We start from the raw sequence: 16,008 nt of genomic DNA on the forward strand, positions 1-16,008 counted from the left end.
TTTTGATTTAAATATCTTCCCCAAACTACATAGTGCACCTTTAAGTGAAATATCAACACAATGAATTTTTTATATCAATAATGAGGCTTTAATGACTCAGTATCTAAGCAAGATGCATTGAGAATTTTGATGAGCAGTGTGTGGAGGAAGCTCGTTGTTCATTATGTAGCCAATCGAACAAGCACTGAATGACAATGCAACAACCAGGTGAACTTTGTACAAAACAACCGCATAAGTTGCCCTACATTAAATAGAAGAAGTTGGATTTAAATGAGGGAGGTAATACCAGTGTTTATCTCTCTCTTCCTTTTTCCCCACAGAGCATCTGTGATGGACAGTAAAAATTTGACATTAGCCATTTGGCTCTACTCGGTTTGACTTGTTACCGGTTGGTCACAGTCATGAGTCATGAGGCGGACTGGCCGCAGCTTGGCCGTACTCCGGAGCAGCGGCTCAACCCTGCCCAATAAAACTGGCAATAGAAAAGCAAATCAGTGCGGCACGGTTTGACTCTGCACGGCCAAAAGCGATGGTAGAAAAACAGCATAACATTGATTATAATGCACCACAAGCTACATCTTCAAAGAATAACACAGACGTTAACTAACACGCACCAATCTTCACAAGCAGGGCTGTTGTTCTATATTGCCTTAGACTGTAACAGTGTAAAACAAGAGCCCTGAGGTGGAGGGGTTGTTTTTTTTATGAAAGCCTGAGCAGTCACAAGTTCACTGCCAGTTCAGACTACAGACACATGACCGCTAATTCCACAGTATTTAGCACGGCTGCCGATATTGTGTGCATGGTGTATGGGGGAGCAGTGTTTAACTTTACTCCAGAGAAATGGAGGAAAGCGCGGCGCTGCCATGTAAGCTCCTAAGCAGTCTTCAAACAATGGGCCACCTTGAGCCTTCGTGACATGCCAAGAGCACTGCATAGCCCACTGGCCTGAGACCACAGCCTGCATGACCAAAGGATAAACAAGGGGGGAAAACTTAGGAGAGCGGGCACATTGCCACGCTTCCATCTCAGATGCTGGGGGGCCTGCAAAACTGCTAAATACTGAGAGAACCAAGCCAGAGAGAGCTTAGCCTCTCAACTTCCTCACACCCCAGAGACCCCTAATAGTTGTTAAATCAAATTGTTTCCTACAGTATGAAAAACAACAAAAATGTTGGCTACATTTTGGCTCCATGTTTCCCACTGCAACAGACTTAACAAACTATCGAGCTGGACAATAACAAATATCTGTTCACAACTCAAGCCAATTTAAAAAGCATTAGACGTCAAGCACTGGCCCTCGCTCGCCAATGAAACAGTCCTTCCATATGTTTTTAGGACACCTCAGAAATGTAATTACGCAATGCAAACCATCCCTTATGGGATTCTGACTGTGTATTTGTCTATATTTGATCTGTTACGTTGGACAATATTTGAAATCCTTCATCCCCGTAGATCCAAAGAATGCTTAGTAACTTGGCCTCACTGAATATGTGGGGACACGTTTGTTAACAGGTGCCTTTCACTCCAGTAAACATCCCTCACAGCTTGCTTCGGTAAAAGCCCCCACTTTCCTTCCAAGTCCTTTCCATCATATCGCAGCAACAAATAACTGGCAATAATTCAAAGGCTCCTGGAATCAACCGGGCTTTGGCGGCGGTTCAACTTCAGACAGGCGCTGAGTCGTGACCAGCAAGCTGAGCAGAGAGCGGATCAACGGGAAGGTAAAGTCCAGCAGAGAACAGTGGCTCTAAGAGGATGACGACCTATTATCTTAGCTCAAACAGACCATCTATACTGCCATACTAATGATACAGTGTCTTCCCTCCAAATACACATACAGTCTGACACCCAGTACAACAATACAAGTTTAGGTGCAGTTCAGTCTCATGTCAACAGCAGGATATACAATGCCTATTTGTGCAACAGTGGACAGTGTGTGGAAATGAGCCTATCTGGTCAAACCACTCACTATAGCAGGAAACTTTCTTGTGAAATAGATGTATTGGTATTAGACCTTTTCAGCATATTTGTATGTGGTTATTTCTAAATTATAATGATTAAAAAAATATACCTGTCTTACATCAAAAGGCTTCCACAGGACCTAAATCTACTTCTTCATCACAGTCCTTCAATAGAGTTTGCTCCCACTGTGCAAACCTGTGTGATATTCAACTAGCATCACCACGTAGACCTCTGGGCTACTACTACAGAGCAGCAGGTTTGGTCATTCATAAGTCAAAAGTGTCAAACATTCACAGGTTACAACTTCTCATTTAAGGATTTGGTGCTTTTCTATAACTGTGTATCGAATACTTCATGCTTTGGTACTGGTGGTCGGAAACAGGGCTGGTTACAAACACATTTATTTGGTTAAGCATAACGTTTGGTTTTTGCACTATGTGCATTATGTCTACTGTGGGAAAATTCAGTTACTACAACACTGACAAAAATGTTACCTTTAGTGAAAAAGAAAAAATATGTCTTGTTGATGACCAATGTGTACAGTTGTGACAGTTCTGTATAACCGTGATGAAATAGTTAATATACTAATAAGATGTGTGTTCATTCTATGTGATGCAATAAAGTATGTGTGTCTTAACAAATTGTGAGTCAAAGTGATTCCGTCCTATAAGTGCCATTTTAAGAGTTTTTTAAACCTAATTTACTTTGGCCATGATGAACAGGACATAAAATCTTTACATCGTCCCATGCCTAATTCTACTTCATTCAGTGTGTCCCTGTAAGGAAGCTAATGTCTTGTGAAGAAACAAAAGCAGCAGGATCGCAGAAATAGCACACAGTGTTTTGCTGTCCTGCTTTTGAAATTTATTATTGGAATATACTGGGACTGTTCTTTTATCATCCTGGCTCTACTGTCTTGCACATTAAGTCCTTAAAGATAATAATGCGTTACTCTTTCTGCACTATGGAGGGAAACAGCTACTACTCTCGATTCCAAATTTGCCCTCAAGTCCTAGAAGGCTAATTTGGAATGGAGAGTTGTAGTATTTTCCCCACATCATGATATGTTCACTTCAGTAGATTGCCATACAATGTGAATTTAAGCATTTTAAAAAAATAGACAAATAGTGGCTGTTAGTATGTATTAATATCCATCTTTTTTCTAAATTCAGTGTGCCCAACATAGAATTGTGCATTAGAGGTTAACTAAAACTAGTTGATAACAGAGGGCTGCAAACATAAGCACTCACTGAAATTATCTGAAGGAGGTGAGCATCTGTACACTGAAATCAATCAGTCATACTGTGCAACAGAGCAATGTCAAAGCCTTCAGCACGTCCATGTGAACCAGTCGCCACGGCTCGGGGATTTTATAGTTAATCTAAACAAAACAAAAGATTCATACATGTCCAGCAAACCAGTGCTCTGACGATGGCGGCTGAGTTCAGCACCATGGACCACTTTACAAACATAATCTGAGATTGTTTGAAAATCTTACACAGCAAACACATGTGATCCTCTGTCGCATGATAACAAAGGCCAAACCACATAAACAAAAGCGAGTTACAGGTCTAACACAGAACGTTCCTCCTAAATCTGCTAAAATTTGGGCTCTAGTTTAATACTAATATTACATGAGTTGTTGTATCTATGTTTTAAATGGCTAAAGCTAAAATTTGTTGCACACTCTCTGTAAAGGTGAATCACAGTGCAGCTACTAAATCCTATTCCCAGTTCAAAAACTTAACTACAACCGCAGTGATTTATCAATTAATACGCTTATCAATGAAACTATTTCATAACAGGTGAATTGTTCCATCCAACACTCAAAATTTTGTGGTTTTGGCTTCTCGAATGTAAGGGGTTGATGCTTTTATTAGTCAGCTGACATAAATTATACATAAACAAATTTTCTGATTCACGTCAGAATGCGGGAAGTGTAACAGCTCCCCCCCACTTTTTTTTTTTTTTTAAATATACTGACAGATAGACTTCTGCATATTACCTGGTTTTGAAAGCACTGTTATCTGAGGCCCTCAACCCAAATGTCTTCTTGAAATCTCCTGACATGCACTGCAATTTCAAGGATTGCCAGTATGATATTAAAGTCATTAGCTTGGGCAATATACCCTGTGATTCTCAACCCATATTGCAATCAGTTTTGAAAGCACTGATTCATTTACAAAACAGGGGAGTACACACATTATGCTGCTCCACCTCTTCAGAGCTCTCAGAGGAACAGTGTGAACTCGTGTTTGGCTGACGGAGAGACAAGGCTCTGAGTGCGGGGGAGGGCAGGGTGGGGGGTTCGTACTGTACATCATGGAGACAGCCAACACACAGACAGACCTCATACCTGGCAGTGCAGTGAGTCAGCAGCACTGCCACAGCTCTCTCTGCATGACAACCACATATCCAGCTGATTCTCAGGGCTGATAATTATGGCTGTGCTGGTGTTGATTTATATACACACCACTAACAAATGGCAACAAACAAAAAGGAAATATAATACACTGAGGAAAGCTGGGTGTCCAAACTGGAAGAAGAGGAAGGGGAAGGGGGCTGGCTGGCTGGCTGTGAGATCACTCTGGCTTTATGTGAGCAAGTACAGTGGAAAATAGTCCCCACTGCTAATCCATGGCAGACTAATTACAGCTTTGATCCCCTAGGCGTGTGCATCACTATAGGTGGGAGGGTGGCAACACACTCTGGGGCTCAATACAGTCATGGTTAGATTTATTTTGGTTAGGAGCCGTCTCAATAAGCTCACATCTGCCGCGAGTGCCCCATAACCGAAGTATACGGTTCGATAAGTGAATTCACCAACTCCACAATAAGATCTGATCCATTTTACGGCCTCCTGCTCATCTACAGCAGGGTCTGGACGAGATGCCATTTGTTACACTGAGCAACAGAAGAAACTCAACTCCGGGAGACACAGATTAAGTGGGTAAATGGAATTTCTGTCTAAAATAGGCCGCAGCTCTTATGATAGCCCAGTCCCAAAACACACAGTGGCAGAGATAGAGCGAGGAAGGAGAGAGGCGAGAGGAGGATGATGATTTGAGGATGAGCAGCAGATGGCATGGAATTATCTGGATCTTCAGCTCTCCATCTTTGCTTATGATGGCATCATTTGAGGGATGGTTTAGTTATCATGGCCAATATCTCTCAAAGCAGCATTCATGTAATTTACAGATATCAGTGTCTAAAATGTCAAAATATCAACTAGGAAGCAACTTGGCAGACATTAACTGGCTTGGCAGAGCACAGAGGAATGAATCAGTGATGCTGCTGGTAACTTTGAGCACTAAACTCCTGGTATAGTGTTCTGTTGAAGCAGTAGGACCTCTATTCGGGCAAACAGTTTAAGTACATGCACTGTGCTTGAAAACAGCAAACAAGATGAAATGTTACTGGATGAAAGGTTAAGGCACCATCAGGTCCAATGCTCTTAAACTGCCTATACACTGTGCACCTTTGTTTACTGAAGCGAATGTGAACTTACACCTCAGTTATTTGCTCATAAGCAACATGACTGAGCCATGTGTGTGTGGTGAGGATGTAAAGGTCCACTGTGTAGGACTTAGCACCAAACACCTTCCCTAGTGTCAGTATTTGTTTTGTTCATTCTCAGCTACTGTAGAAACATGTGGGGCTTTTCCTTACACGTGCCAGCTCGGCAAATCAGCCCAGCGTGGCAGGAATTTACATGTCCCTTACAACACGGCTAACCACTTGAAAGCATGTTTCAAACTAATGCCCTTGTCTTGATTAGTGGCCAATGGAGCGGTTGCTTTTCCTCCCCACGGTATCATCAAAGAATATTGGCGAAACAATTATCTGCTTATTAAGTGTTAAACATGCTTAATTTCCTATGGCTTTGGTTAGTTATTCAAAAGATTTTATTGTGAAACAGCAAAATCAAGAAAGTCGGGGTTTTCACCAGCAGTCTTTTAAGGGGGCAATAAGTAGGATTTTTTGTTCAAAACGTTTGTACAGCCCCAGACTCCAGTCAGCTAATGGAATCGCTAGCTGCACTGCTAACTAAGCTAACTAGCTAACGGCAGCTACATAACTACATGTTGCACCCTGAAAGTGGACATGATACAAAACTAAACTAAACCAGGGAGAGACGGGTCTTATCGGCTGGCTGTGGTTGCGAAAGTCACTGCGGACCACTTGGAGGACGCGGGCGGGGGCACTTGGGCCTACTCTGGAGAGAGTCTATCTCAGGGTGAGTATCAATTCAACTCTGGTTACACTGGTAATAGTTTGACTCGCCACGGACCCAAGTGCCAGTGGTAAAGCCCCAATGGCGGTGCAAAAAGGCAGACCCGTTCCCTCTGTAGCTGTAGATGGCTCATTGTAAGGTAACAAAAACATGACAATTCTTAGTCTCAAGCGATTATAAATTATTATAAAATATTTATGAATCTTTTGTTCAATTTCCACCAATTTTATCTTCCATTACTCCTCCTAAATCTTTACACGGGGGACCTTTAAATCACCACAGTCCTGCTGCAAACTCACAGACGTTTGAGCGAGAAAATTAAACATGCAAGCCACTAAGTGACCACTCAGGGAGCAAAGGTTACTCTGACACTTTAACTGGACCACTCTACATGACAGTGATTCACTCTACAGCAGTACCTTTCAGCAGATCATTAGCTTTACTGAGGAGTCAGAATCAGACCCATCCAATGACTTTATATATATCCAAACATATATATATCCCAACACTCACTAGATGAGGGTTAGTGCATCATCACAAAGTTGCATATCAAGCCCACTTCCGCCAATAATTTTCAAAGTAAAACAATGTCTGACAAAACAAGCTGCAGCGTTTCGGTGGAGTTCAACTCGAAATGCCACAATGAATTACATGAATTATATATTATACAAATGTCAGGAAGACACGCACTAAACGTCAGACCTTCTCACTGGTTCAGCCTCAAACTATGGACTAGCGGCTCGCTGTCGTGTGACCGGTGTGTCTCTATGCAGCTCTGTTAGCCCGCTGAGTTAACTGCTGCTAGCTAACGTCTCTTAGAACGTTGCCACGACAGCTTGAACCTGTGCGTCGACGTTAGCTACCTTTAGCTCGGATGGCATGCTGTTAGCGTGCCTGCCTCCGGGTCGGCAGCTGGTGGACACCCTCGTCCCTTTTATTTCTCACCAGTCGTGACCAGGCCGAACTGCTGGCTGCCGGCCGGAGCGTCTGCTCCTCTGTGGTCCTTACTAAAGGACGGTTAACCACTTGGGCAGCCCGCTAACGCTGAAGCCTCCTCATCCACATCAACAGAGATGATGATCCTCCAAGTCAGCAGCAGTGGCAGCAGCAGCAGCAGCCCGTCACTGCGACTAACTACCTACAACACTCTGACTGTTTCACCAGCTGCCAGGTGATAAAAATACTCACCCCGACTCGAGCAGGTTGTGGCAATGTCACGCGGTGGCCGTGCAGGGGAAGTAGGGGTGGTGTTAGCCCAGAGCGGTCACCCAGGTCGAGTATCTTTCCTCCCGATGCTCCCTCTCTAAGCGAGCAGTACCTCCGTATGATCTCCCCACACTGCAATGGTGCTGCTCAACCACAGCGGGACACGATTGGCCAGACTGAGCGGAACTCAGCGCGCGTTGGCAAGCAGAGAGCCCGAGACGACCGGCAGGGGGCGCAACGGTGCGTTCACAGACTGTCGGAGAACTCAGAACTAGGCTGCGAACGCACCCCTACATTCGCATAAATTCCCCCTAAGTATTAAAGAAACTTGAACCACCGCCGATTCCACTGCGTATAGATAGGGTGTGTGAGTTTACAGAGGTGAAATGCCCTCCAAGCAAAGCAGATTGATTGGGAGATGTAATTTTATTTGCTTTTATTCGACAACAAGCATACAGTTTGTATGCTTTCATGTGTACTTTTGTACGTGTATGTTATGTATTGTTGTACATCTAACAATAGGTGCATTCAACTATGTGGATAATATGGTTGACAGTGTGGTTATTTATTCCAAACATATATAAAAAATAGCAATAATAACAATAGCAATATTTTTTCTTTTCGTTTTGTTTTGTTTCGTTTCGTTTCGTCGGAGCTGTTCTTCTCCAGTGTCTAAAAATATTACTCATGTTCATGCTAACCATCCATGTTTTACTTTACTTAATTCTGTGCCACTTCACAGCACCCTTGAATAAAGGCGTATACATCGTAGCTATCAACTCAGTAATAGGAACAAACATTGGGCTGCCAGGTTGTGAAAAATCCTTTTGGCGGGTGTTCAGTTTTTGTAATCTGGATTAATCAGTCAGTGTCCAATAAACCATCACATTTGTAGTCGTGAATGTTGTCAGTCAAATGTGTGCAGTTCTGCTGTTTGTGTCTTTAAATTGTCCACGTCCTTCTTATCAGAGCTGACGCCCTTTTGCTTTCGCTTTTACGTTGAGGACTGCAGCCTGAAGGTTGTGCAGTTTTATTGAGAAAAAAAACCGAAAACAAGAAGAATTTGGGTACTACGCCACTCCTATCGTCTTCAAGGGGGGTGACCGGTACCTATATTTCGTGTGCGCCACGAAATGGAACTTCCATGAGGGGTGCTTCCTCGGAGTTAAAGTCGTGCGTCATCTTTCCTGGTTGTAGTTCCTCTTTGGCCGTGCCTCTCTTTTGTGACACTTCGACATAAGGTAGGTTCTTTCATTGATCCTGTGGGTTACAGCTGCATTCATTGTTGTGTTTTTAATGATTACGAACATGTCCGATCCTGTTTGCCCTCCAGCTATCACTCCTCCTCGACCAAACTCCATGGCTCTCCGAGACCAGCAACAGCTTCAGGCCATTAATCAGATAGCAGATTCCCTCAGCAGCTGTGAACGCAGAACGCTGTTCTACTTGTGTGACAGCCTGGACCCAGACAACAGTGAAGCTCGTATGAAGGAGATGCTGATAACTAAAGTCATGCGGCACGACGCAGGTCACCTGTTGCTGCGAGAGCTCATGCTGAGACTGGGGCGGTTTGATATCCTGAGGAAGGTCTGTAAAACCAGCAGGGACGAGGTGGAGAGGAATCTGACCTTCAGGCAGGTTCTGCCAAGGTTCAGGTAAGAAGTCAAAATGGTCAGAAATGATTTAACAGATCCAAGTTAACATAATCATGGCTCCTAAGTAATAATGTTTATTTATTTATTTATTTTTTTGCTTACTTTTCTCAATGTAGAGTCTTGATGTCTAATATAAGTGAAGATATGGTGGATGAAGATCTGAACAATGTGAAATTCTTGTTGAGCAGCAGAATACCTCGTGAGAAGATAGACAAAGCAAAGGTGAAACACATGGAAAGATTGTAAAAGTGTTGTCTTCATTTACTGGATGTGTCATCCTTGCATGTGGGAGGGGGAGTTTTGGTGTGATATCACATGTATTTTTGCATGTTAAACTTTCCTTCCCGGGGGCGGGGGGGAGAGACAAATGACCCTAACTTCCTCTCATCTCTTCCCTCGCAGAGTTTCCTGGATGTGATTATTGAACTCGAGAAGCTGGATGAAGTTTCACCCGACAACGTTGACATCGTGGAGGAATGTTTGGTTGGCATTGGCAGGCTCGACCTCGCCAAAAAAGTCACTGCGTACAAAACGCCAGGTGAGACTCTTTTCACCTTCTAGATACTGAATTTGACTAAATTACCATGAAGAATATCTTTACTATTTATGAATGACATATGTTTTAAAGTGCGACCATTAACATTTTCTTTAGACAAAGCCCGGAATTGGGAAGTGAAAATGAAAGAAGGAATTTTTTTTGTGCTGTGCCAAAGAAATACTAAGTGACATGCGAGACCACACGTTATACTTAGCTCCCAAATGAAGGAAAAGAAAGTGAAAAGTTTTTTGTGCAGAGGCAGAACAGAAACTCAGCCCACCTATAGAATACAACCCTTTGTTCTCATTGACCATCCACTGTCCACATACAGTACTGACAATACGGTATATTTCAACACAGTGTTACAACAGACATTGTTTTCTCCATCCCAGATTGTGAGACTAAAACTTAGTTCATTCCCTTTCACGGTCTCATTTAACTCAATAAATTGACAAACCCTATCAGGTTCAGTGATGTCAGAATAACATGCAGCATATGCTAAAAGCTGCATCCTTTTCCAAATCATAATTCCATTTAACTTTCAAGTGGCAACAGGCGATTCTTGTGTGTTATTGTTGTTGGCGCCGCTGTTGCAAAGACAACCAGATCGTTTCTGTTTTCCTCAGAGTCGCAAAGGACAAAAGCACAGGACAAAACCTGAGTTTGTTCAGTCATTCAGTAGATTCAATAGAAATGGATCTCCAGTTAACCTTACTTTTTCCCAGGTGACTGCGTGCTTAGTGCAAACAAACCGGTGTAATGCTAGTGAGGTTTATGGGGAACTACTGTAAACACACATGGTTTCATTGTTCTCTAGCCATTACACTGTGCAAAAAGCATTTATGTCATAATCATACGTTGATGCAGAAATCTTGTCTATTGCCTGTTTAAACAACCACCAAATCAGCACTGGGGAAGCTGTTTTGAAAGAAGCAAACCAACTTACTTACAACTTACTTCACACTGGAAGGAGTTGAATAACAGCCAGGCTGCCCTCAGGGGAAATTTAGTTTGGTTAGCTCAAATTACCTTTAAAAAAAGAAAAGTAAAAAGGTCAGATTATAAACCACATAACCCCCCGCCGCCAAAAAACACCTGTCTGTTCATGGTAAAGTTTAAGCAGTGTCAGTTTTGAATTGCAATAGACACAGTGATAAAATGAGAATAAAGAAATCAATCCTGTACCTTCCTTCATAGCGCAAAATTCTAAGTAGTTTCAGGAGTTAACCGCACAAATAATGGCCAAAAAATAATCAATGCACTTGAATCTTGTACTTGGACTTGCTTGTGCTCAGGACAAAAACTTGTCTCCAATCTCTTGTTCACCACACAAGAACATACAGAGTGTTTAGATTCACTCTCAAGCAAGCATTTAAAAATGTTTAAATGATCTTGTATGACTTATATTTACTTGTATCTTTGCCTGCGTGCACTTTTCACAGTTGTGACATCTGAACAACATCCGCCTCAACAGCAAAGGTTCAGAGCTCCTGTGAGTATGAGTGTAAAAAGTTAACATTTACTGAATCAGTCCACTCTCTCGTATAACTAACACTTTTAAAAAACATCTTCCCCTTAGCTTTCCTTCTCTGCTTCAAATACCTCCCATCATTTCCAGCCAATAAGACGAGAACAGTCCCGTCACAGCGGTAAGACAACAAGTTAACCTCACACGTCTTTGCCAGGGATACATTGAGCAAACATTATTTCATAGAGCATTTGGAAAGTCCCAAACCTTCTCGTTGTCTTTCGCTTTGATTTAATTTTTGTTGTTTTTGCTCTTCATCAGCGACAGGAAACATACCAGCGTGTGTATACAGAGAGCAGAGCTGTCAGGTAACATCTTCACTCACTGCTGGTGCGGTTTTCTTTCTGTATATTTGAGCTGAGTTGATTAATAAAGTGCATCCGTGATAAGTGCTTTGCTTGTCCCTTTGCATTACAGAGTCAACTAGATTGTTACAGATTTAACACCAATCCCAGAGGAGTTTGTGTCATCATAGACTGCGTGGGTAATGACGGAGGTGAGACACAAAACAATTTTGTACCTACAGTCCAGTGGTGGCAAAAATAATCACATCTTTTACCTAAAGGACAAGTACACCCACAAATGAAAATTCAGTCATTAGTTTCCTAGTCGAAAATTTCTGGAGCTTCACAGCAACACAGCGATACAGCATTCTCCTAAACCACTGAAGTAGATGGGGATTTGTTTTATAATGTCTAAATAAAATGGCTCCACACAGCTTGTCTGGCATAATACAAGTCTCTAGAGGTGCAGAGATCCCAAATTGATTTGTAAAGACATTATTTACAACCTTTTTAAAGCTGAAATCTTCACTTTAGCTGCTAAGCTGAAAGCATTAGTGCGCACTCCATCTGAAGTGGGCGCATCAAGTCAACTCGCTGACAAGGGTGTACATTGCGTCTTTCTATGTCAATTTGGGATCTTGGGGCTTCTAGAGACTTGGATTACATGGGACAGGCTGCATGGAGCCATTTTATGTTGTTTTTTTTTACATTATAAAACAAGTACCCAGCTGCTTCAGTTAATGAGAATGCTGCAACACAGTTTTACTGTGAAGCTCCAGAAAAGTTTTGTAGACTACCAAACTACCTGACTCTCCAACAGCATGCGGTTGAGTAGACAAGGCTGAATTTCCATTTTTGGGTGAACTTATCCTTTAAATACCAATGTCAGTTGAACAATACTTCTTATTCAGCATCAGAAATGGCCCTTGATTTGTATATGATGTAATTCATAATGGATTGTTTGTACAGATCCTTCAGTGTATGAGCCACTTTTGACTTTAGCTTGTTTTGACTACTACTAAAAAATAAGGCAGTTTATTAAGGTGGTTTCCAGCCTCGGGGTTCAGTCCCCAATAAACTGTCACAAGATGAAGTCATGACATAATTATTGAGGAAACAAGTCAAATATATCTTTCATTTTTCATACTGTTTTATAATGAAACCATAAGAGGCGTTTTAGGAAAGTCCTGAACTATTCCCTACAATGTGCTTTTATATGTTTTTTTGAAAACTGTCAACCTGAAAATGACTAGTTACTTTAGCCAGTGTTGTAAAAATTACCAAAAGTCATGCTTGTGTAAAAGTACATAAAGCTTGTTGAGATAAAACTTAGGTAAAAGTGAAAGTCACATATACAAACAGCACTTGAGTAAACATCTTACAGTATGTGATATCTTGATAACATAAATGTATCAAAAGAACAAAATACTCCAGTAAAGTAAAGTACCTAAAAGTTTCACCTAAGTACAGTGTTTGTCCGTCACTGACTATAGCTGTATGAACAGTTATTGAGGAATAATCGATAAAATATCGGCAAATAGAAAAAAACAAGTTAAGGATAGGTACCTTGAATACTGGTATTTGCTTTTGGAGTAGAGTACATGTAGCAAATGTAGTTACATGTGTCACTGAAAGGTAATATTTGATTAGAGTCTTGTAGTGTTTTTCATTCGACTTTTAATCATCTTAATTTCAGAGTGAAACTTAAACTCTTGTTCTTTTCTCCTTATTCACTCAGATGTGTTGGAACAGACATTCAGGGCACTCCACTTCAACGTGCTCCTCCACAAGTGGCTGAGTATTGAGGAGACCCTCTCTACTCTCAGAGGGATAATCAGACAGAGGGAGAACTTTGAAGGTGACGGCTTTGTCTGTTGCATCATTAGCCGTGGTACGACGAATCACCTGCTGGGTACCAACTCTGACAGCGCAGGTCTGCCTCTGGACAGTGTCAGACGTCTCTTCACCGCTGATGCGTGCCCCATGTTGGCCGGCAAGCCCAAACTCTTCTTCATCCAGAGGTACAGTGTCCCCGAGCCTCAGCCCTCTGCCAGGGTGGAGCACCGGGATGAGGATCTGGAGACGGACGGATGTGATGTGCTGCCTAGAAGAGACATCATCCCCACAGACGCGGATGTGTTCTGGAGCCACTGCTGGACAAAACAACGCCTACTGGAGCAAGGACACCATCGCTCCGTTTACGTGAAGGCGCTGACAGATGCCTTACAGAAAGGCCAAAGAAGGTACAGATATTTAAAGGGCAACTCCACCATTTTTACACTTTAAAGTGTGTTTACAGGTCTTGATGATTCTACTGCATATGTGGAAAAGTAGTATAAAGCCTTTTGTGGCTCCAGATTGAAGACACATGTAATCTGATAAATTATCTCTGGTGATGTCACTCAGCGGCTAGGTTGGATTGTGGCTTACATAGTCAGCAGGTTTTGAATAGGAAGCCTGCCCTATGTGGAAGTAAAAGTGCACTTCTTTTCAAATCCAAGTGCACTACATTACCCATAAGGCACTCTCATGTGTCAAACTGGTGGAGTTACCAGATTCAGCTTGTGTTTAGCATCAGACACTTTCCATACAGAAGGAGCTATAGACTAAACTTCTGTTTGTGTTCTGACAGGAAAACACACCTTCTTGATGTTCACACTGAAGTGAACAGGGCCATCTTTGAGCACAACGAGAGGAATCCTGGAGAAATATACAACATCGATCTGAAGCATACTCTGCGGAAAGATCTGTACTTAAAATAGAGAGTTTATCATCTGCTCACTAAACTCTCCATACTGTCAGCCACATGTTATCATTGTATATGTTTTGCCATAGAAGAACCTTTTTTTTTTTGCCTTGTATACACTGACACCTGCTGGTTGTGTAAACTCAAAACACTTTTTTGCAGATGAAGAATTTAACTATTATTTACTGTTTGAAATTCTTTTTCAATGTTTGTCACATATTTGGCTCACAAATGTACACACACAAATGTAATCATAACAATATGACCTGCACTTCACAATGCAAACAACAGCAGACAGCCACACACACACACACACACACACACACACACACACACACACACACACACACACACACACACACACACAGTCAGAGCCTTGCAGTCAAAACAATATCAGTTCCTGCAAGACAAAACACATTTAGAGTTATCTAAAGGGCAGCACGGAGTCAAATCATGTTTAGATTATGCTCACCTTACTGTACATATATGTATGTAACTGTACATATATATAACGTTTTTTGTTTTTTTGATGTATAAATGTGAATGGCCTTGTCTTGCCTAGCGCAGTGCAGCTAAAACAGGTATGTAGAGACAGTATTTTTATGTTTTAATTATTTAAATCATTTTATATTGAAGTCAACACTACATTTGATCTATCTGTCTATCTGATCCATCTGTTGGTCTTTACACTTTTAATTTTCCCATGTATCAATCACTTTTTCATTAGCCGCATCTCGAGTGCCTTGTCTCAGTGCCTCTCTCTGCTCTGCTAACAGAGAGTAACAGTAGCTAACATTAGTTTAGAGTTGGAGTCTGCTAACATTAACTGTGGACTGACTTCAGGCACAACACAGAAGATTTAATATTAATGAATATCTGTCAGTTCACTATATATGAAGAGAGAATATGCACTATTAGCTTATATTACATATATATAATATATAAAGGCTACCCAAGTAATTACATGTTTAAGTGTAATTTTAATGTAGCTAAGCTATTTCTCAGTTGCAGCTCAACAATATAGTCAAACAATTTTGTTTTTCAAAATAGAAAGAACACATTCCTGGTAGGAATCCAGCGTATGTCTACTTTTATACCTTTTTATATATGATCTTTCTTACATTTTCACTTGAATTGTATCTTTTGTATTGTGTTTCTTGTGTTTGCTGCATTGCAATAAAGTTAAAGAGCATGATTAAAAACAAATGACCAATATGTTGATGTGGGACACATGGTGTCCAGTGCCAGCATGGTGTGAGTTCAGGAGTCAGGAGGACATGGACTCGTCCCAGCCTCCAGGACAGGAGCTGCTCCAGTTTGTGCTTTACTTTTTGCAGCCCTCCTCCATCCCATCTCCACTTTCTCCTCTCTTTGTGTTGAGTAGTGCAGCAGACCACTTTTAGATGTACTGTCAGCCAAGACCCCAACAAAGTGAATGAATACCTAAAATATCCACAATCTTGCATGACAGTGACCCATCCTCACACACACTTCACCTGACATTGTCCTTCAGTTTATGCACTTGAACTTAATTTATTCAAAAAGATCTGTGCTTACAGTCGAGAGTTTATCACCATCACTTTCACTAAACTCGATGCTGTCAGCCACATACATTAACGCTCACAATTGTGTTTTGCTCTCACTGTAGCATTTTCCACTAAGTGCACCAGTGTTCACTTAGTTTTTATTGAAGTAAATCCATTTCATGGATTGTCCCTGACTGTGTGGACGTGTAGGTTAATACAGGATTATAATATTGCTGCCCCATCAATAGGGCAGGAGTACATCTGACTGTAATTACATCTATGTATTCTGTTAAGTTAATATATTGCTTTGATATACCTGATCTTAC

At 41.6% G+C, this 16,008-nt stretch overlaps 2 protein-coding genes across 5 annotated transcripts in view; one reads left to right on the plus strand and one right to left on the minus strand.

Moving 5' to 3' along the window:
• The window catches only part of LOC119025517 (protein FAM126B-like), a 46,399-nt gene extending 38,780 nt beyond the window's left edge, over positions 1–7,619 (minus strand). The window contains exon 1 of one of the 4 annotated variants that reach the window (XM_037109137.1): positions 7,388–7,619. The gene's annotated coding sequence lies outside the window, so the exon portion shown is untranslated. Of the gene's footprint in view, positions 1–6,901; positions 6,960–7,062; positions 7,367–7,387 lie in introns of those variants that run through there. The other 3 variants (XM_037109133.1, XM_037109135.1, XM_037109134.1) reach the window with 3 other exon arrangements.
• Positions 7,620–8,394: 775 nt separating this feature from the next.
• On the plus strand, positions 8,395–15,358 carry LOC119025518 (CASP8 and FADD-like apoptosis regulator). Its single transcript, XM_037109138.1, has 10 exons — positions 8,395–8,646; positions 8,739–9,060; positions 9,177–9,282; positions 9,463–9,598; positions 11,041–11,090; positions 11,178–11,247; positions 11,388–11,434; positions 11,544–11,622; positions 13,149–13,653; positions 14,043–15,358. Exons 2-10 carry the CDS (start codon positions 8,765–8,767, stop codon positions 14,170–14,172), a joined length of 1,419 nt encoding a protein of 472 aa, XP_036965033.1. The 5' UTR covers positions 8,395–8,646; positions 8,739–8,764; the 3' UTR covers positions 14,173–15,358.
• Positions 15,359–16,008: the final 650 nt, after the last annotated feature.

This window comes from Acanthopagrus latus, chromosome 9, assembly GCF_904848185.1.
Source record: "Acanthopagrus latus isolate v.2019 chromosome 9, fAcaLat1.1, whole genome shotgun sequence".
NCBI classification, from domain to species: domain Eukaryota; kingdom Metazoa; phylum Chordata; class Actinopteri; order Spariformes; family Sparidae; genus Acanthopagrus; species Acanthopagrus latus.